The 22,934-nt window shown below is 43.4% G+C and overlaps 2 protein-coding genes across 3 annotated transcripts in view; one reads left to right on the top strand and one right to left on the bottom strand.

The window, feature by feature from the left end:
- The window catches only part of vps18 (VPS18 core subunit of CORVET and HOPS complexes), a 29,624-nt gene extending 24,467 nt beyond the window's left edge, over positions 1–5,157 (bottom strand). The window contains exons 1-2 of one of the 2 annotated variants that reach the window (XM_045721124.2): positions 4,712–5,157; positions 1,444–1,585 (exon numbers count right to left, since the gene is read on the bottom strand). In XM_045721124.2, coding sequence (XP_045577080.1) covers positions 1,444–1,585; positions 4,712–4,814 — 245 coding nt within the window. In that variant the 5' untranslated portion in view covers positions 4,815–5,157. The remainder of the gene's footprint in view (positions 1–1,443; positions 1,586–4,711) is intronic. The other variant, XM_045721123.2, reaches the window with a different exon arrangement.
- A 1,350-nt stretch (positions 5,158–6,507) lies between these two features.
- Positions 6,508–11,490, top strand: LOC106608271 (rho-related GTP-binding protein RhoV). The gene is made up of 3 exons (XM_014206126.3): positions 6,508–6,876; positions 7,111–7,169; positions 7,624–11,490. Exons 1-3 carry the CDS (start codon positions 6,639–6,641, stop codon positions 8,068–8,070), a joined length of 744 nt encoding a protein of 247 aa, XP_014061601.1. The 5' UTR covers positions 6,508–6,638; the 3' UTR covers positions 8,071–11,490.
- The last annotated feature ends 11,444 nt before the right edge of the window (positions 11,491–22,934 follow it).

Genomic DNA, 22,934 nt, shown 5'->3' with positions numbered 1-22,934 from the left:
GGTCTGTAACACCATGGGTCAAATAGAGGACTGATGTTTCACTGGTCTGTAACACCATGGGTCAAATAGAGGACTGATGTTTCACTGGTCTGTAACACCATGGGTCAAATAGAGGACTGATGTTTCACTGGTCTGTAACACCATGGGTCAAATAGAGGACTGATGTTTCACTGGTCTGTAACACCATGGGTCAAATAGAGGACTGATGTTTCACTGGTCTGTAACACCATGGGTCAAATAGAGGACTGATGTTTCACTGGTCTGTAACACCATGGGTCAAATAGAGGACTGAAAATTGCATTTTATTGAGTTGTATTGATGCAAGAAACCGATATACAAAATAAATTATTATCACCATGCAGTGAATCAGACAAAGATGTAGGCCATTTTGGTTTCTTTGCATATTCCAGCGTCTCAACATACAACACTGCCCCTTTAAGACATTAACCAGCTATTTACCAGACACCTTTGTCAGACAGCTATTTTAACATTTTAAATGTAACCTTTATTTAACCAGCCAAGTCAGTTAATTAAGAACTAATTCTTATTTACAATGACGGCCTACTGGGGAACAGTGGGTTAACTGTCTTGTTCAAGGTCAGAATTACAGATTTTTTACCTTGTCAGCTCAGGGATTCGATCCAGCAACCTTCCGGTTACTGGCCCAACGCTAGAAATGTAAGCCTACAAGTTATGTCGTCATGTAGGACACAATCACTCTCCCATTGCTGACTAATAATTAGCTACACACACACACACACACACACACACACACACACACACACACACACACACACACACACACACACACACACACACACACACACACACACACACATATATATATATATATATATATAGCTAATTATATCTGGGCTAATGACTCGCAAAGAATATCAACAAATGTGCACACGCCACTCTGCACTTTGATCTGATAAGCACCACTGGAAAAAGACCACTTGTAGGCTACCGGTCGGACTTCTCCTCCGATGCACCAGACATCTGTATATAATGAGGAGTTGCTCATGTCTTCGCCTTAACAATAGGAGTTGTTGTCCCAAAGGCAGGAAGGCAGGCGACAAGCTTAAATCCAATATAAACCCATAGAAACGCATTGGGCTTATTTTGGACAGATATTGGCCTCTCGCTTCACCTCTCTGGATGTGCAATGCCTACTGCAAAATCACTAAGTCAATCATGCAAAGTTAGATTTGTTTGCATTCAAAGGAGGGTGATACTATGTTGATTTGATCACAAATCCTACAGAAGAGAAACGTTGATATAAATATTAGTGTAAACTAACAGGGCGAACTCAGTGAAATTCAATCTCGTGCGTCTCCAGAGCCTGGACTGCCGCGCACGCACCCACGCAGCTTAGAGGGAACATTGGAAAGGGCTATTCACAACACCATGAAATCGCAGCTTTCAAAAGTGTCTCCTTACCTCAGAAGAGTGTCCTTCCCTAAACTCATGCATAGCTGATTGTTGCAGACAGCAAAGTGGTTGATCTTCTCCGGGGGTGAGAAATCAATCCTCTGTTTGTTGAATATCGGCTTCTCCTCTTCCAGTCTCACATTCACAAACCCTGCAACGAATCAGAAGCAGCCATTAATATAATCACTTATCATGTCAATCATCATCGCTAGCCCAATGGACTAAAAGAGCCTAACGTTCTTCCTTATAGTCCAGGACATTGCATGTTCTGTTTAGAGGAGAATTCACCTCTACCTACATGTACAAATTACCTCAACTAACCCGTACCCCAGCACAATGACTCGGTACCGGTACCCCCTAACTAATCTGTACCCCCTAACTAACCTGTACCCCAGCACAATGACTCGGTGCCAGTACCCCCTAACTAACCCGTACCCCCTAACTAACCCGTACCCCAGCACAATGACTCGGTACCGGTACCCCCTAACTAACCTGTACCCCAGCACAATGACTCGGTGCCAGTACCCCTAACTAACCCGTACCCCCTAACTAACCTGTACCCCAGCACAATGACTCGGTACCGGTACCCCCTAACTAACCTGTACCCCAGCACAATGACTCGGTACCAGTACCCCCTAACTAACCGGTACCACCTAACTAACCAGTACCCCAGCACAATGACTCGGTACCCATACCCCCTAACTAACCTGTATCCCAGCACAATGACTCGGTACCGGTACCCCCTAACTAACCTGTACCCCAGCACAATGACTCGGTACCAGTACCCCCTAACTAACCCGTACCCCCTAACTAACCCGTACCCCAGCACAATGACTCGGTACCAGTACCCCCTAACTAACTCGTACCCCCTAACTAACCAGTACCCCAGCACAATGACTCGGTACCGGTACCCCCTAACTAACCTGTACCCCCTAACTAACCCGTACCCCAGCACAATGACTCGGTACCGGTACCCCCTAACTAACCTGTACCCCCTAACTAACCTGTACCCCAGCACAATGACTCGGTACCGGTACCCCCTAACTAACCCGTACCCCCTAACTAACCCGTACCCCAGCACAATGACTCGGTACCGGTACCCCCTAACTAACCCATACCCCAGCACAATGACTCGGTACCGGTACCCCCTAACTAACCCGTACCCCAGCACAATGACTCGGTACCGGTACCCCCTAACTAACCCGTACCCCAGCACAATGACACGGTACCCCCTAACTAACCAGTACCCCAGCACAATGACTCGGTACCGGTACCCCCTAACTAACCAGAACCCCCTAACTAACCAGTACCCCCTAACTAACCTGTACCCCAGCACAATGACTCGGTACCAGTACCCCCTAACTAACCGGTACCCCCTAACTAACCCGTACCCCAGCACAATGACTCGGTACCGGTACCCCCTAACTAACCTGTACCCCAGCACAATGACTCGGTACCAGTACCCCCTAACTAACCCGTACCCCCTAACTAACCCGTACCCCAGCACAATGACTCGGTACCAGTACCCCCTAACTAACTCGTACCCCCTAACTAACCAGTACCCCAGCACAATGACTCGGTACCGGTACCCCCTAACTAACCTGTACCCCCTAACTAACCCGTACCCCAGCACAATGACTCGGTACCGGTACCCCCTAACTAACCCGTACCCCAGCACAATGACTCGGTACCGGTACCCCCTAACTAACCTGTACCCCCTAACTAACCTGTACCCCAGCACAATGACTCGGTACCGGTACCCCCTAACTAACCCGTACCCCAGCACAATGACTCGGTACCGGTACCCCCTAACTAACCCGTACCCCAGCACAATGACTCGGTACCGGTACCCCCTAACTAACCCGTACCCCAGCACAATGACACGGTACCCCCTAACTAACCAGTACCCCAGCACAATGACTCGGTACCGGTACCCCCTAACTAACCAGAACCCCCTAACTAACCAGTACCCCCTAACTAACCTGTACCCCAGCACAATGACTCGGTACCGGTACCCCCTAACTAACCAGAACCCCCTAACTAACCAGTACCCCCTAACTAACCCGTACCCCAGCACAATGACTCGGTACCGGTACCCCCTAACTAACCCGTACCCCAGCACAATGACTCGGTACCAGTACCCCCTAACTAACCCGTACCCCCTAACTAACCAGTACCCCAGCACAATGACTCGGTACCAGTACCCCCTAACTAACCCGTACCCCCTAACTAACCCGTACCCCAGCACAATGACTCGGTACCAGTACCCCCTAACTAACCCGTACCCCCTAACTAACCTGTACCCCAGCACAATGACTCGGTACCAGTAGCCCCTAACTAACCCGTACCCCAGCACAATGACTCGGTACCGGTACCCCCTAACTAACCCGTACCCCAGCACAATGACTCGGTACCAGTACCCCCTAACTAACCCGTACCCCCTAACTAACCAGTACCCCAGCACAATGACTCGGTACCAGTACCCCCTAACTAACCAGTACCCCAGCACAATGACTCGGTACCAGTACCCCCTAACTAACCAGTACCCCAGCACAATGACTCGGTACCAGTACCCCCTGTATATAACCTCGTTATTCTTATTGTGTTACTTTTTCTTTCTTTAGTTCCTTTGGTAAATATTTTCTTAACTCTTCTTGAACTGCAGTGTTGGTTAAGGGCTTGTAAACAAGCATTTCACCAAGGTCTACACTTGTATTCGGGGCGTGGTGACAAATAAAGTTTGATTTGAATTGGCAATGGCAGCCACAACAAACAATATTTTTGCGGTACGGTTCTAGAAACATAAAGTCCTCTACTTTCATATCACATCAAAATAATTTAACAAATGCACTTACTCTACAGTGTTTTAACCGGTTTTAACACAGTTACAGACAGTATTTTTCAGTGGCAACACGTTTGTGGCATCCGTCTTCCGTTAACACAGAGACGCAGATATAAAATAACCCTTTAAACCAAACAGAAGACGCCTTCGTCCAGTGAATCGCATGTGTAATGTAATGAAACTCAGAGCCATGATGAAGGGCCAGAGGAAATACTTGGCGCTAGGAGCTAGTTCGCTATGAATGGGTTACATAATTACCAACATCATCAATTTCATATTATCAAATCGGTATCAAGCGGAACATGAATACATATAATCATTCTACAGCTATATTGAAGTAATTTAGTGCATAAATTCAACAATATAGATAGTCCCAACAATAGAGCCTTATCCTAAACAGACCTATTTGAAAGGCCCGTAGCCTTGCCCCAGTACCTGAATGCGTTATGCCGATGTTGGCAGCAGACAGGCGGCTACTGTGTTGCACAGGGTGCCTGCTGTTCTGCGAGTCTTCGTATTCATCCAGGATAGAAGACATTACAAAACGTAAGGGGGTGATCTACAGCAGAGAACCTAACTAACAGCTAACTTAAGTGCTACAAAGTCGGATCATGCGGTGGCATAATGACTGGACGAGCTATGAGCTAACAAGGTAACGCTAGCTTTCTGGAGTCTACAAACACCCCATTCTGTTGCGTGAAAAAAAGGATTCAAAATTGAAGCGTACTCTACATGAAAGAAAACGGCATTATCTTAGCCATATAAAAACAATCAAAACATGCTAACTGTGTGTAACTTCCCGAAAATGTACAAACGCACAAAAAGGGAAAGGACCAGTGTGTAGTCAGGTGATCTTGACACCGAAATCATGTGACGAGAACAATCTTGTAGTTCTATAGTCTGGCACGAGAAGGCGCACTTTGTCCAAATTTCTGACAGCCACTGACATCTATTTTAAGATTTGAGGCTAGTAAATCCACTCCCCCCCAAAAAAAGATATCAAATTGTATTTGTCACATGCGCCAAATGCATGAAAAAGAAAAGGAGAGCTGCACACTAGGAGCTCAGATGCAATAATTGAATAACCTAATATCCAACGTGTCGACAGACAAGCTGTCTTCATCGGGGTATAATGCGCTTGTAAGTAAATTACTATTTACAAGCCCTTAACCAACAATGCAGTAGGAAAATATTAGCAAAAAAATTGCTATAATTAAGAGGAAAAAGTAACAATCAAATAACAATAACAAGGCTATATACAGGGGTTACCAATAATGAGTCAATGTGTGGGTACAGGTTTATCGAGGTAATTAAGGTAATATGTATACTTAACAAAAAGATCCCAGGCATTTTCCATACGCACAAAAAGCTGAGGAGTATTTCTGTCTGTAATAAAGCCCTTTTGTTGGCAAAAACTCATTATGATTGGCTGGACCTGGCTCCCAAGTGGGGGGCCTATGCCCTCCCATGCCCACCCATGTCTGCACCCCTGCCCAGTCATGTGAAATCCATAGATTAGGGCCTAATGAATGTATTTCAGATGATTGGTTTCCTTCTATGAACTGTAACTCAGTAAAATCTTTTAAATTGTTGCATGTTGCGTTTATATTTTTGTTCAGTATATATGTAAGTAGAGGTAAAGTAACTATGCATAGATAATAAACAGCCAGTAGCAGCAGCGTAAAACAGGAGGTAAATGGAAATGGTCGAGGGTAGACATTTTATTAACTGTTTTAGCAGTTTTATGGCTTGGGGGCAGAAACTGTTAAGGAGCAGTTTAGACCTGGACTTCAGTACAGCCGTGTGGTGGTAGAGAGAACAGACTACAGGTGGCTGGAGTCTTTGACCATTTTTAAGGCCAATACAAGACCTTCGTTAATTATACTTCATATCTGTTGTCAAAATACACTACTGGAAATCATGTATTGCACTTCTGATTCGTTGCACAATAGAGACAATGCCAACACTAAAAAGTTAAGATAAATAATTGTATTACTGTCACGATCAAAAAAATATTATCACAGCAAATATTTTGGGAAGTAGCTTTACACCTCAAAACAGCCTGCAATATAGGAACTCAAGCAACCATTCAAGGGTCTTATATATATATATATTGTCTGCCAACTCTCCGCAAATAGTTCCCATCTTTCCCTGAGCTGCGTCTGGTGGGGGCGGGCTATGCAAATCACAACATGACTGAGCGGAAAGTTGCCTCAAAACCGATTCACGTCGCTGTCATTCACAGTCCAACAAGGTGACAGAAGAAAAACTCTTCTACAGAATCGCACTTCGGAATAGCCTAAAATAAGACTGAGCTTTTATGCACTGGAAAGTTACTATTCTTCAACTTTAATCGTTGGACATGCCACCTCAAATGGATTATTATTGTGAAGAATCCCGCGTCCCCTCTTCATGCGGATTGATGAGCCAAGAGGCCGGGTTGGAGAGGGAGCCAGCGCCCGGGTTGGAGAGGGAGACAGCGGCTATCAGCTGTATGCTGGTGGGGGACGGGGCGGTGGGCAAGACAAGCATGATAGTCAGTTACACCAGCAATGGATATCCCACGGAATACAAACAGACCGGCTTTGATGTCTTTTCTGGTGAGTACCTTTCAATTACTGGAAATACATTAAAGAAAAATAACTATATAGCCTAAGTTTATAACCATATAATATCCTTATTTATAAGAATTAAACAACTAAATGTATTGTTGTCTACTAGGTAATTGCACTGTATATAATGTTTTTATGGAACTAGAGCCTATGATTTACAAACCCAAACTATTAACAAGCTTGAGTTAAGAAATAATTATATTCTTGTGTTTTCTTCAACAGGTCAGGTCCAAGTAGAAGGAGCCCCAGTCAGAATACAACTACTGGACACAGCTGGACAGGTAACAATATCAGACTCTGTTATATTATATATATATATATATATATATATATATATATATATATATATATATATATATATATATATATATATATATATATATATATATATATATGAACATTATTTAATCCATAATGAATAGTCTATTCTTGAATCTCATCAGTCCAATTCAATGACAACAGTTTGAAACATGTTGGAATGTAATTTTGAGATGAATTAGACACGTCTGCTTTGTAGAATCAGTCACAAATGTGACAAAAATATATAGCGACAGGAAAGCATTCAGTCTTTCACATGTAGCAGCAGTAGTTTGGTTCTAAAGGCCACTACATGTAATGCTGTGTGAGTCATCGTCTCTCTCTGTCACGGCGTCCATTGTTGTTGTTCAGACAGCATTCACATACTGCTGAATCAGCTAAGCTGACCCCCCTCTCTCTCTATCTTGACATTTCCAGGAGGTGTTTGATGATTTCCGCTCCCTCTCCTACTCCCAGACGGATGTCTTCCTGCTCTGCTTCAGTGTGGTCAACCCCACCTCCTTCCACAATGTCACCAACAAGTGGATCCCAGAGATCCGAGCCTGCAACCCCTCAGCTCCCATCATCCTTGTGGGCACCCAGTCCGACCTCCTGCTGGACGTCAACGTTCTGATCAACCTGGCCCGCCGCGGGGTCAAACCAGTGCTGACCCCTCGGGCGCGGAGCATGGCGGTGAAGATCAGAGCGGCGGACTATGTGGAATGTTCTTCATTGACGCAGAAGAACTTAAAAGAGGCGTTCGACGCGGCCATCTTTTCTGCCATCAAACACAAGGTCAGAAAGGAGAAGAAGAGGCAGCTGTCGGACAGACGCAGCAAGGCCTTCTCTAAATGCAGCTGGAAGAAATTATTCTGTTTTATCTGAGATGAGATCCCATGGGCCCTGGACAGAATAATGACTATTATTATTTATTAACTTATGAAGACTTACTAAGAACTTGTAGCTTTGGAATCATCCCAAAATTGGTAAATGAACTGAGTTCTATTGGAGTCCTGGACTGGAGACAGTGGAATAGTGTACTTCAGTAGCCCTTTTAGGTAACCAAGTAAGAACGGGTACTGAAGCATAATAAAGACAAGAGAATATCAAATCAAACCAAGGACATTGAGTACATCTTGTCAGTGGGACAAGGCTGTCATGTAAATGTTGTAAAATTTACTGCACTGCCTCTGTGTGATAGTCAGAGAGTCAGTGGGTTGTGAGAGAGAAGGATATTTTTCGGTAATCAGGGGTTGGTTGTTAGCCTTTTCTCATTTGCATTCTTTGCTGCCCAGCCACACAGACCCAGGCCTATTCATATTCAACAGTGTATGTAGGCTGAAGTCACAGGGCTAGGCTAGGTCCTACCTTCTTACCTGTGTGTGAACTGGGAATGGCTTCCACAGGCCATTGTGTTGATTAGGGCGGCACGTAGCCTAGCGGTTAGGGCATTGGGCCAGCAACAAGGTAGAAAAAATCGCAAGGCACTTTTTAGTTATTTTATTTTATTTCATCTTTATTTAACCAGGTAGGCTAGTTGAGAACAAGTTCTCATTTACAACTGCGACCTGGCTAAGATAAAGCAAAGCAGTGTGACACAAACAACAACACAGAGTTACACATTGAATAACAAGCGTACAGTCAATAAAACAATAGAAAAAAAAAGGAAGTCTATATACAGTGCGTGCAAATGGCGTGAGGAGGTAAGGCAATAAACAGGCCATAATTGCTCCAGGCTCACGACCCCACTCTCCGAGGGTGTCTCAGGGAGAGTTGGGATGTGCCAAAAACACACATAGGACTAATAGGAAATAGGACAAATATAAGCACCCACCAAATGAATTAGTTAAATTATTAAGCTTTGATGCAATCAACTGTCAGTATCAACACCTCTGACCTCCATCCTCTCACCTACCAACCAATGTAATGTTATCAACTGATAGTCGTCGCATGTCAGACAAGTGACGGAAGGTTGGTCCATTCATTCTTTAACTATGATAAATCTTGAGGCAACTTCGGGAAAATATGATCAATTACAATGTAATGACTGTATACAGTATAGGCTATAATCCCCCAGCCTGAGGCTTCAAATCAAATCTTATGGTCACATACACATGTTTAGCAGATGTTATTGCTGGTGTAGCGAAATCCATTTGACTTGTTTTTTATAACACATAAAAAACTAAATACTGCAAAGTTGCTTAGGGGCTAAAAGCGAGGCTGCCCGATCTTTCGGCGCCATCTTTTCTTGCAGCCTTAAGGCCTCTGCAGCATGTTCAGTTGGGTTTGCAGCCTTAAGGCCTCTGCAGCATGTTCAGTTGGGTTTGCAGCCTTAAGGCCTCTGCAGAATGTTCAGTTGGGTTTGCAGCCTTAAGGCCTCTGCAGCATGTTCAGTTGGGTTTGCAGCCTTAAGGCCTCTGCAGAATGTTCAGTTGGGTTTGCAGCCTTAAGGCCTCTGCAGCATGTTCAGTTGGGTTTGCAGCCTTAAGGCCTCTGCAGCATGTTCAGTTGGGTTTGCAGCCTTAAGGCCTCTGCAGAATGTTCAGTTGGGTTTGCAGCCTTAAGGCCTCTGCAGAATGTTCAGTTGGGTTTGCAGCCTTAAGGCCTCTGCAGAATGTTCAGTTGGGTTTGCAGCCTTAAGGACTCTGCAGAATGTTCAGTTGGGTTTGCAGCCTTAAGGCCTCTGCAGCATGTTCAGTTGGGTTTGCAGCCTAAAGGCCTCTGCAGCATGTTCAGTTGGGTTTGCAGCCTTAAGGCCTCTGCAGCATGTTCAGTTGGGTTTGCAGCCTAAAGGCCTCTGCAGCATGTTCAGTTGGGTTTGCAGCCTTAAGGCCTCTGCAGCATGTTCAGTTGGGTTTGCAGCCTTAAGGCCTCTGCAGAATGTTCAGTTGGGTTTGCAGCCTTAAGGCCTCTGCAGAATGTTCAGTTGGGTTTGCAGCCTTAAGGCCTCTGCAGAATGTTCAGTTGGGTTTGCAGCCTTAAGGCCTCTGCAGAATGTTCTGTTGGGTTTGCAGCCTAGCAGAACTCCACTAGGAGAAGTGAATGTCTGTGCCTCGCATACTCCCTTAAAATACCTTTTCTTGAAAAGCCGCAATAGTACTCTTTGTCCCTCTTGAGATTCCGTAGCCAGTATACACTTCCTCAAAATAATCAGAATTAATCGAAAATAATTCAAGAAATCTGTAATAAATTGACTGGGGTTTTTTTTCAGAGGGGGTCTTAGTCACGCAATTTTGCATGTAACTAAGATGTTTGGTTCAGTATTTCTCTAGGAAGTGAATGTGAAAATGAGTCGTCTCATTGAATGACAACCATCACTACGTTGAAGAATCCCTACTGTTGACCGATCACCGACAAAAAGGCGTAGACTTCGGCCACCGAACTTCAGCTTGCCTCAAGAAAAATGTTGTGTGCACGAACAGATGAAAAAAACATTGCCAAAGACCAAAACGAACCAAAACGTGACAAAAAAATGGCATCATAATATAGTATACGCAGAAACTGTTTTGGATGGGAAGCATGCGGATGCCTTTAGGGTGGCTATGTAAACAGCCTCTTAACCAGATCTCCATCCTCCCCCATCTTAATCAGTGTAAAGCCAACAGGCGGGGTAGGGAAACTAGAGAGTAATCCAACCTTACCCTGGCCCAGCAGAAAGCCCCGGCCCACTGTCTCTGTTTTAGTCTTGGTTTGTTTACATCGGTAGTGAGTAGAGACTAAACCCCAGGCAATAGAAACCCCAAGACCGCCCAGCTCAGTTAACCTCCAGTGAATGAAACACCCCTCCTGTCTCTGTCTGATTGTAGTCCCCACTCTCTATCTCCAGCAGATTCAACCCTACTGCTCTATAGAATACACTGTGTACATTATAGTAGGCTAAATAGCTCCTGCTTGAATGTTAACACTCACTTTAAATAGCCTGGTTGCCCATCTAGGTCTGTGGTTTATTGGTCAGGGATGTTATTGCCAGACCAATGGTGACGGTCAGTCCTAGCTTGTTTATAGAGATGAGGGTTGGCATCCAGGCTATATGCTGGTTATGCTTCTCGTGGAAGAGCTAATGTGAATTTGATATATATTTCTGTTTGTTTTAAACAGTTCATTGAAAGTCTTTTTGTCTGCAATGTTACAGATGACATGGAATTTTTACCATAATGCTTTTAAAAGCTGTGAACAGTTTACTTTTGGGGAATCGTATATTTCTGTCACTAATCTTTTAAACCAAACCCTCTGTCAATACTTTGCTTTTTCATACTGTGTTTGAATGAAGCAATGGAAATAAATAATTAAACAAATCCAAATGTATATTATTTTGTCATCATTTATCACTGATATATTTGAATAAAAATAAATAAATGTATATTGATATTCCATTGTGTGGCTCCAGAGACTCCTAAAACCATGTCTAGCACCTCAGAATGATATGAAGGTCTGGTTAGGGAAAACCCAACTGGAGTCTATGGGCTTTTAGCATTGGGGGGTTCTGAGTATTCTGTACCAACACCCCAGATTCCTTATACCGGGACAAATGGCGGGTCGCGGGTGATTTTTATTTGGACCCACAAGTTCTGATTTAAAAAAAAAAGATTTGTATTTTTTATTGTTGGAGATAAGACTGTAAAAACACCTGCAAATCAGCTCCAAGGGATTTTTATGGAGAGATACAGTGCCTTCAGAAAGTATTCACACCCCTTGACTTTTTCCACATTTTGGTTGTTGTTTCAGCCTGAATTTAAAATGGATTCAATTGAGATTTTTTTTTCCCACTGGCCTACACACAATACCCCTTAATGTCAAAGTGGAATGATATTTTTCAACAAAAAAAAAATGTAAACAAATGAATTAATAATGAAAAGCTAAAATGTCTTGAGTCAATAAGTATTCAACACCTTTGCTATGGCAACGCCTAAATACAGTACGTTCAGGAGCAGAAATGTGCTTAACAAGTCACATGAGTGGCTCAGTGGTCTAAGGCACTGCATCTTTGTACAAGAGGTGTCACTACAGTCCCTGGTTCGATTCCAGACCGTATCACATCCGGCCATGATTGGGAGTCCCATAGGACAGCGCACAATTGGCCCAGCGGCGTCCGGGTCTGGCCGGAGTAGGCCGTCATTGTAAATAAGAATTTGTTCTTAACTGACTTGTCTAGTTAAATAAAGGTTACATAAAGGTTAAATAAAACATTATAAGTTGCATAGACTCACCCTGCAGTACATGCAATAGTAGTGTTTAACATGATTTTTGAATGACTACCTCATCTCTGTACCCCACACATGTAAGGTCCCTCAGTTGAGCTGTGAATTTCAAACACAGATTCAACCATAAATACCAGGGAGGTTTTCTAATGCCTCGCAAAGAAGGGTAGATGGCTAAAAATATAAAAGCAGACATTCAATATCCCTTTGAGCATGGTGAAGTTATTAATTACACTTTGGATGGTGTATCAATACACCCAGTCACTACAAAGATACAGGCATCATGTTATGGGTATGCTTGTAATTTTTAAGGAATGGAGCTAAGCACATGCAGAATCATAGAGGAAAACCTGGTTCAGTCTGCTTCCCAAAAGACACTGGGATAAATTCCCCTTTCAGCAGGACAATAACCTAAAACACAAGGTGTTCCTGAGTGGCCTAGTTACAGTTTTGACTTAAATCGCTTGAAAATCCTTGGAAAGACCTGAAACTTGTTGTCTAGCAATGATCAACAGCCATTTTGACAGAGCTTGAAGAATTTAGAAAATAATAAACGGGTGTGGAAAACTCTTAGAGACTTATCCAGAAAGACTCACAGCTCTTAGAGACTTGCCCAGAAAGACTGTAATCGCTGCCAAAGGTGATTCTACAAGGTATTGACATAGGGGCGTGAATACTTATGTAAAGGAGATATTTCTGTATTTAATTTTCAATACATTTGCTAACATTTCTAAAAACATGCTTTATGGGTTTTTGTGTGTAGATGGGTGAGATTTATTTTCATTTCATCCATTTTGAATTCAGGCTGTAACAATTCAGGCACTGTATATGTGAATGTATACAAATGTAAACAAGGTTTGGAATTGTGACGTTTTAGTTAAATGTTATATCTGTTTGGGATTCTTGCAGTCCATTTGAGGTCTACAAATGATTTGTAGTTATGTTCCGGCCCCCTGACCATCCCCTCAAGAAAAGAAATCTGCCTGTGGCTGTATCTAGTTGATGATGCCTGCCTTAGGATATGGTAATAAGTGACCGCAGGAACTGTCTGCTTAGTGAAGGGGGTAAGAGGGTAAATTCTGGGTGAAATTCACATGGGGAGTTGATATTGTGTGTACAGCTATCAGGACTGGCACCAGTCTTTTGGGGGTCTTAAGTGAGATTTGGTTGGTGGGGCCCCCACCAAGCGAGTACATTTTTGGACTGCAGAGAGATTTTTTTTTTTGGTAGTGTACATTTCCTGCAATTCTACACATTTAGCCATGGGCAGAGAGAAACTGTTGCAGTTTTAAAGCAATTTTGTTGCAGTTCTACATATTTTGCCATGGGGCGGAGAGACATTTTAGCAATTTTAATACAAATTTCATGCAATTCTACTCATTTCGCCATGGGGCAGAGATAATTGTTTGTGTTACGACCTGGGCTCATAGTTCATAACAAAGGGAGACCACGCATGACTTAAATGTAAAAAGGAACACATTTATTAAACAAAATAATAATAAACACAAAATTATAACATAAGCTATAAGACATCTGCAGGATTAGTAGCGTATTGCAGCGTGTGGATGAGTGGCGAGTGTGAAAACCAACCAAAAAACCTAAAAGGTGGTGGAAACCAGCCTGCCAGTCAAGAAAGAGAGATTGTTGGATGATGTGGCCACCCTTGATAGCCTGCAGGCCGAGCCTGCCCAGGTGCGCCACATCAGCTGATCATCCTTCCAGCTCTGCCCACTGGCCTCCTGCAACAAGCAGACTGCCAAACAAGAGATCCCAGCATGCAGAGTGGGAGGGACGTCACACTATGCACCGCCATTTCCTGGTTGCTCAAATTTAACTAATTTCAATTTATGTGACAAAACAAGCAAGTGTACTGTAGAGAATCATTGTACCATCTCAACCGCTGTGAAATATCTTTGCCATAACCAAAAATATAGTATTTTCAGCTGTTTGAATCTGGTGTACAAAACCGAAAGTGAAAGATTAAAAAATGAAACGTAAAAACGGGAGGCATAGAAATAGTGCACATAGAACAGATCTACCGCTTCTTAGACTTGCTTTCAATGAGAATGACAGATCTATAACTCACATTTCTATGTGAATTTTGTCAGGTTCCCCAAAAAGTGATATATTGCAGCTTTGAAGCTAATTTCCTGCAATTCTAGACATTTTGTCATGACCTACAGTACCAGTCAAAAGTTTGGACACATCTACTCATTCAAGGGTTTATATCTATATGTACTTTTTTTCTACATTGTAGAATAATAGTGAAGACATCAAAGATATAAAATAACATGGAATTCTGTAGTAACCCCCAAAAAAGTGTTAAACAAATCAAAATATATTTTAGATTCTTCAAAGTAGCCACCCTTTGCCTTGATGACAGCTTTGCACACTCTTGGCATTCTCTCAACCAGCTTCACCTGGAATGCTTTTCCAACAGTCTTGAAGGCGTGCCCACATATGCTGAGCACTTATTGGCTGCTTTTCCTTCACTCTGCGGTCCAACTCATCCCAAACCATCTCAATTGGGTTGAGGTCGGGTGATTGTGGAGGCCAGGTCATGTGATGCAGCACTCCATCACTCTCCTTGGTGAAATAGCTCTTACACAGACTGGAGGTGTGTTTTGGGTCATTGTCCTGTTGAAAAAAAAAATGACAGTCCCACTAAGCGCAAACCAGATGGGAATGCTGTGGTAGTCATGCTGGTTAAGTGTGCCTTTAGTTTGCCTCACAGACAGTGTCACCAGCAAAGTATCCCCACACCATCACACCTCCTCTTCCATGCTTCACGGTGGGAACCACACATGCAGAGATCATCCGTTCACCTACTCATTGGCTCACAAAGACACAGCGGTTGGAACCAAAAATCTCCAATTTGGACTCATCAGACCAAAGGACAGATTTCCACCGGTCTAATGTTCATTGCTCGTGTTTCTTGGCACAAGCAAGTCTCTTCATTTTATTGGTGTCCTCTAGAAGTGGTTTCTTTGCAGCAATTCGACCATGAAGGCCTGATTCACGCAGTCTCCTCTGAACAGTTGATGTTGAGATGTGTCTGTTACTTGAACTCTGTGAAGCTTTTATTCGGGCTGCAATCTGAGGTGCAGTTAACTCGAATGAACTTATCCTCTGCAGCAGAGGTAACTCTGGGTCTTCCTTTCCTGTGGTGGTCCTCACGAGAGCTAGCTTCATCATAGCGCTTGATGTTTTTTGCAACTGCACTTGAAGAAACTTTGAAAGTTCTAGAAATGTTCAGGATTGCTGACCTTCATGTCTTAATGTAATGATGGACTGTCGTTTCTCTTTGCTTGTTTGAGATGTTCTTGCCGTAATATGGACTTGGTCTTTTACCAAATAGGGCTATCTTCTGTATACCACCCCTACCTTGTAACAACACAACTGATTAGCTCAAACGCATTAAGGAAAGAAATTCCACACTGTCACGTCCTGGCCAGTATATAAAGTTAATTGTTTTGTAGTTTGGTCAGGGCGTGGCAGAGGGTATTTGTTTTATGTGGTTCGGGGTGGTGTGTTTGTTAAAAGGGTGTTTGGTTTAGTATTTCCGGGTTTTGGTTTATGTCTAGGTAGTTCTATGTGGAGTCTAGTGAGTGTATGTCTATGTTTGGTTAATTGGGGTTGGGACTCTCAGTTGAAGGCAGGTGTTGTCTATCTGCCTTTGATTGAGAGTCCCATATATTAGGGTGTGTTTGTGATTTGTGGGTGATTGTTCTGTGTTGAGCCTATGCTAGCCAGACTGTTTGTAGTTGTTCGTTCGTTCTTTTTGTTTTGTGATTTTGTACATTCATTTTTTGAAGTTAATAAATTCTCAAGATGAGCATACACGTACCTGCTGCGTATTGGTCCACATTTTCCGATGACGATTTCGTTATATCATCAGAGGACGAAGACAACCGTGACACACAAATTAACTTTTAACAAGGCACACCTGTTAATTGAAATGCATTCCATGCACCTCATGAAGCTGGTTGAGAGAATGCCAAGAGTGTACAAAGCTGACATCAAGGCAAAGGGTGGCTACTTTGAAGAATCTCAAATGTAAAATATATGTTTATTTGTTTAACACTTTTTGGTTACTACATGATTCCATATGTGTTATTTCATAGTTTTGATGTCTTCACTATTATTCTACAATGTAGAAAATAGTCAAATAAAGAAAAGCCCTTGAATGAGTAGGTGTGTCCAAACTTTTGACTGGTACTGTATGCCATGTTAATGATACCTGAGTTAGAGTGACTAACAAAATCAAATGAGGTCCACCCTGGAGGTCAGGGCCCCTGGACATGTGCCCTGCACACCGGGTCAGTATTCATATATGATTACTACAAATTTTGAAAAGTGGCTAGACTACCTTACCAATAAAAAAAAATGTGTTAGCTGACATCGCTAATTGAGTTACTGTCAGTGACTAAGTAACCTAATATAGCAGTCATTAAAGAAACACCTTAAACTAGATCCCCCACATTCTGTCAGGGAAGGTTCTCTTGTGTTCAACCAATCCAGGAAATGCAGAGGAGTAAAAGACGTTAACGTCCAAAAATGGAAATCAAGTCGCAGACTCTCTTCCATTTCCCCTGAAGACTGGAATATCCGGTTTTTAACGACCCAGCTGTGACAAAGCAAGATGAAAAACTGCTGATGCACAACCATATTTATAACTTGCACCTGGTGTATTCAACTATTGTAACTCTCAACAGGATGTTCCTAAAATAAAAATGAATAAACATTTAAAAGTCGTTTTTTGGGGGGGGGGGGGGGTCGTGGACCATAAGCAACTGCATATGTTTGTAATGGTGCTGGAGGGGATGGCTGCCATTTTACGGGCTCTAACCATGTCACGGTTGTCGTCGGTGAAGGAGGACCAAAACGCAGCAGGTAAGTGCAGGCTCATCTTGACGTTTATTTATTTTCAAAATGAATACAAAAATAACAAACACTAGAACGAACGAACAACAACAACAACAACAACAACAACAACAACAACAACAACAACAACAACAACAACAACAACAACAACAACAACAACAACAACAACAACAACAACAACAAACAGTCTGGCAAAGCATAAGGCTCAACACAGAACAATCACCCACAAACCCCAGTGACAAACAACTCCTACATATATGACTCCCAATCAGGAACAACGATTCCCAGCTGTTCCTGATCAGGAGTCACAAGACACACACAAGACTGCCACGTCCTGACCCCCAAACTACTACACCAGCTCCATCTGCTGGTCAGGACGTGACAAACCAACTGTGCTACTTTGTGTATTTTTCCATTGTTTGTCATTTATTTTGTCCATAAAGTTGCTGCTACCGTCTCTTATGACCGAAAATATCTTCTGGATATCAGAACAGAACTCACCAAGGATTTTCTTTTTAATGAGTGCGACACAAAGGATATACTGCTTCTACAACGCACAAATCCCAGTCATTCGCGTGAAGAAAAGACGGAAATACAGGGGGCGGAGATCGGGGTGCCTTGTGAGAATTTGTCGGCGAGTGGGTAACGCGCCTCTACCATCCGTTCTATTGGCCAACTTGGAATCACTGGAGAATAAACTGGATGATCTCCGTTCGAGACTATCCTACCAACGGGACATTAAAAACTGTAATATCATGTTTCACCGACGACACAGATAATATACAGTTGGCTGGGTTTTCCGTGCATCGGCAGGACAGAACAGCTATGTCTGGTAAGACGAGGGGTGGGGGTGTGTGTCTATTTGTCAATAACAGCTAGTGCGCCATGTCTAATATTAAGGAAGTCTCGCCTGGGGTAGAGTACCATGATAAGCTGTAGAACACACTTATCTACCAAGAGAGATTTAATCTATATTTTTTTGGAGCCGTCCATCAAACAGGCAAAGCGCCAATACAGGACTGAAGATTGAATTCTACTACACCGGCACTGACACTCGTCGGATGTGGCAGGGCTTGCAAACTATTACGGACTACAAAGGGAAACCCAGCCGCGAGATGCCCAGTGATGCTAGCCTACCAGATGAGCTAAATGCCTTTAATGCTCACTTCAAGGCAAGCAACACTGAAGCATGCATGAGAGCACCAGCTGTTCCGGATGACTGTGTGATCACACTCACCGAGCACGACCTTTAAGCAGGTCAACATTCACAGACCATGGGGCCAGACAGTTTACCAGGACATGTATTAAGAGCATGTGGGGACCAACTGGCAAGTATCTTCACTGACATTTTCAACCTCTCCCTGACCGAGTCTGAAACACATACATGTTTAATTAAAGCAGAACCCCAATGTCCCTGCGCACAAGAAAGTGAAGGTCACCTGCCTAAATGACTATGACCCTGTAGCACTCACGTTGTTAACCATGAAGTGCTTTGAAAGGCTGGTCATGGCTCACATCAACACCATCATCCCGGAAATCCTAGACCCACTCCAATTCGCATACCGCCCCAACAGTCTCCACACTGCCCTTTCCCACCTGAACAAAAGGAACACCTATGTGAGAGTGCTGTTTGTTGACTACAGCTCAGCATTCAACACAATAGTGCCCACAAAGCTCATCACTAAGCTAAGGACCCTGGGACTGGACATCTCTCGCTGCAAATGGATCCTGGACTTCCTGACGGACCGCCCCCAGGTGGTAAGGGTAGGTAACGACACATCTGGCACGCTGATCCTCAACACGGGAGCCCCTCAGGGGTGCTTGCTTAGTCCCCTCCTGTACTCCCTGTTCACCCACAATTGTGTGGCCAAGCATGACTCTAACACCATCATTACATTTGCTGACGACACAACAGTGGTAGGCCTGATCACCGAAAACGATGAGACAGCCTATAGGGAGGAGGTCAGAGACATGGCTGTGTGGTGCCAGGACAACAACCTCTCCCTCAACATGAGCAAGAGCTGATCATGGACTACAGGAAAAGGATGGCCAAACACTCCCCCTTTCACATCGACGGGGCTGTAGTTCCTTGGTGTCCAAACTATCATGGTCCAAACACACCAAGACAGTTGTGAAGAGGCCACGACAACACAGTTTCCCCCTCAGGAGACTGAAAATATTTGGCATGGGTCCCCAGATCCTCAAAACGTTCTACAGCTGCACCATTGAGAGCATCCTGACCGGTTTCCTTATCGCCTGGTATGGCAACTGCTCATCATCCAACCGTAAGGTGCAACAGAGGGTAGTGCGTACAACCCAGTACATCACCGGGGCCAAGCTAACTGCCATCCAGGACCTATATACTAGGTGGTGTCAGAGGAAGGCCCAAAAAATTGTCAAAGACTCCAGTCACCCAAGTCATAGACTGTTCTCTCTGCTACCACACGGCAAGTGGTACCGGAGAGCCAAGTCTAGGTCCAAAAGGCTCCTTAACAGCTTCTACCCCCAAGCCATAAGACTGCTGAACAATTAATCAAATTTACATTGACCCCCCCCCCCCCCCCCCCCTTTGTTTTTACACTGCTGCTACTCGCTGTTTATTATCTATGATAGTCACTTCACCCCTACCTACATGTACAAATGACCTCAACGAACCTGTACCCCTGCACATTGACTCGGTACCGGTACCCCCTGTATATTGCCTCGTTATTGTTATTTTATTGTTACTTTTCTTTTCTTTTTTACTTTGTTTAATTTAGTAAATATTTTCTTAACTCTATTTCTTTAACTGCATTGTTGGTTAAGGTCTACACCTGTTGTATTCAGCGCACGTGACAAATAAAATTGTATTTGATGTCGCTTATGCTGTCACGTCCTGACCCTAGTAAGATGTCATTTTCTATAGTAGAGTTGGGCAGGGCGTGACAGGGGGTGTTTTTGGTAGTTCTATGTTTTCTATTTCTATGTTTAAGTTCTAGTTTTTCTATTTCTATGTTGGGATTGTTTGGGGTTGATCTCTAATTGGAGGCAGCTGATCCTCATTGCCTCTGATTAGAGATCATATTTAAGTAGGGGTTTTTCTCTTCCTGTTTTGTGGGTTATTCTCTTTTGAGTAGTGTGTTTTCCTCTCTGCGTCACGGTTTGTTTTGTGTTTCAAGTATTTAAGTGTATTGCATTCAGTTTCACATTTGATAAATATGTGGAACTACGAACACGCTGCATTTTGGTCCGATCCTTCAAACAGCCGTGACATACTGTATGCCTGGAGCCGTCCCTGACAGCTATGCCCTGTTGTCTGTTGTGTGAAGGGGGTGAGAGGGTAAATGATATTTTAGCACAGCTATGTCATGCTGAAGCGTTCTTGGGAGAATATTACAGAGAGGGAGGGGAAGAGGATATTGAATACAAAACATAAAGGAAAGTTCTTAACCCTGAGTCACAGAGAGACAGAAGACCAGTGGACCACAGGTGCAAATCACAGTTCATAAATGACACACGTCTACAGAAGAAAAAAAAAAAAAAACATACACACAACATACACTGAGTATACAAAAACATTAGGAACACCTTCTGGGTGTGAACTCTACAAGGTGTCCATAGGCATGCTGGTCCATGTTGACTCCAATACTTCCTACAGTTGTGTCAAGTTGGCTGGATGTCCTTTGGGTGGTGGACCATTGTTAATACACACGGGAAACTGTTGAATGAAAAAAAACTGCACCTTTGCAGTTCTTGAAACAAACTGGTGCACCTGGCACATACTACCATCTATGTCATTGAAAGAGCAGGTGTTCTTAATGTTCATTGAATAGTTAGTGTAGGTCAACAGTTTTCCAGAGAATATATCAACACTGATTATGACACTCATACTTTAATGTTGACGGTAATGATACTATTACAGACATATGCATTGAGCAATCAAGGCCAAGTCGGACAGGTTTTACGTTCCCATGAGTCTCTCCCTCTCTCTCAAGGAGAGGCATCCTTCTTTCTCTCTTCCCAGTGCTCCTTGCATCCTCTGGCCACATGCCAGTTTCACTCGTGTGTGTGTGTGAAACTCTAGTTTCACTCCAATCATCATCTGCCAAACAACAAGTATATCTAAAGATGGCTCCAGATGATTGGCTAATACCGATTATCTACCCGACTACATGGCCATCCAAATCCACCATTACAGTTATGCCCTATAGACACTGTTATGAGTTGACATGGCACTGCTGTCCCATAATTTTCACTTTCTCACAAAGAGACACCGAACGAACCGACGTTGCGATGCTCTTTTTGCCAAGATGTAACTGTAGGAATCTGAGGCAAGTGTGTGTCGTTATCTGAGGGGAGGAGGGAAGTGGGTACCACTGTGGTTCACTGCTCATTTGGGTGGAAGGTTTACCTGCCCAGATGTAGAGATACGTGCCGTTACGTTGCTTCTGGGGGATATGTTAGGTAGTTACAAATGTGGCCTATTCTTATAAAGAGTCATCTGAAATTCCCTACTGTAGTCAAATTTGCACCAGAGTTTTGTTTCAGGAAAACAAACCAACAAAGGCGTTAAACAAGCCAACCTATCAAGTCTCATCTACAACAGTAGCAGCTTGACAGCTAGTAAACTGTAAACCGTCAGCTTTGTCTCTCTGCCTAATTGCCCCATGGGAAGACAGACTGAGCCTGAAGGCAATTACTTCTCATTATTTTCCCACACACGCCGATCTCTCTCTCTCTCTCTCTCTCTCTCTCTCTCTCTCTCTCTCTCTCTCTCTCTCTCTCTCTCTCTCTCTCTCTCTCTCTCTCTCTCTTTGTCTCTCTCTCTCTCTCTCTCTTTGTCTCTCTCTCTCTGTCTCTCTCTGTCTCTCTCTCTCTCTCTCTGTCTCTCTCTCTCTCTCTCTCCCGCTCTCTCTCTCTCTCTCTCTCTCTCTCTCTCTCTCTCTCTCTCTCTCTCTCTCTGTCTCTCTCCCTCTGTGTCTCTCCCCCTCTCTCTCCCTCTGTGTCTCTCCCCCTCTCTCTCCCTCTGTGTCTCTCCCCCTCTCTCCCCCTCTGTGTCTCTCCCCCTCTCTCTCTCTCTGTCTCTCCCCCTCTCTCTCCCTCTGTGTCTCTCCCCCTCTCTCTCCCTCTCCCTCTCTGATGGACAGAACCTGAGTTTCGACAGAGGGTGGTGTGGTTTAAAACTGTTGTTTTTTTGTCGTCCTTGAAGTGGTGTCTTTGAATTATTACACGGGAACAGTTTTTATGTGTGTGATTAATGCGAACAAAACAAACAATTAAAATGTAAATCTCAATCTAACATACATTTTGTGACTTAACACATTAACTCTGGATAAGTGATAAACAAGGTTAGTGGATGTGATTTACATGATTTCTATCAATCAGTGGTGTAGTTGTGCCTGGAGAAGTGGGTATACTGTATTTCTTTACATTTTATTCTCAAACGGACCTGTTTCAAAAAGTTATATGAGAAACAGTTACATGTACTCTGAAGGACCTAAAATGATCAATCCCATATTGGTCTTTAACAGTCAGGCCAACTCAAGCTGTACTGTGCAAGTCGGCTAATAGAAGGCCTACTATTGAAACAGATAAATTAGTCTGTCAACTGCGGTTGAAATTCCGATTTACCCATTTTTGGGAGGTTTTTGCTCTCAAAGTCACACTTATTAAATAAAATTTAAATAC

Source organism: Salmo salar, chromosome 06, assembly GCF_965601325.2.
Source record: "Salmo salar chromosome 06, fSalSal1, whole genome shotgun sequence".
Taxonomy (NCBI): domain Eukaryota; kingdom Metazoa; phylum Chordata; class Actinopteri; order Salmoniformes; family Salmonidae; genus Salmo; species Salmo salar.
This window is presented reverse-complemented; position numbering and strand designations above follow the sequence as displayed.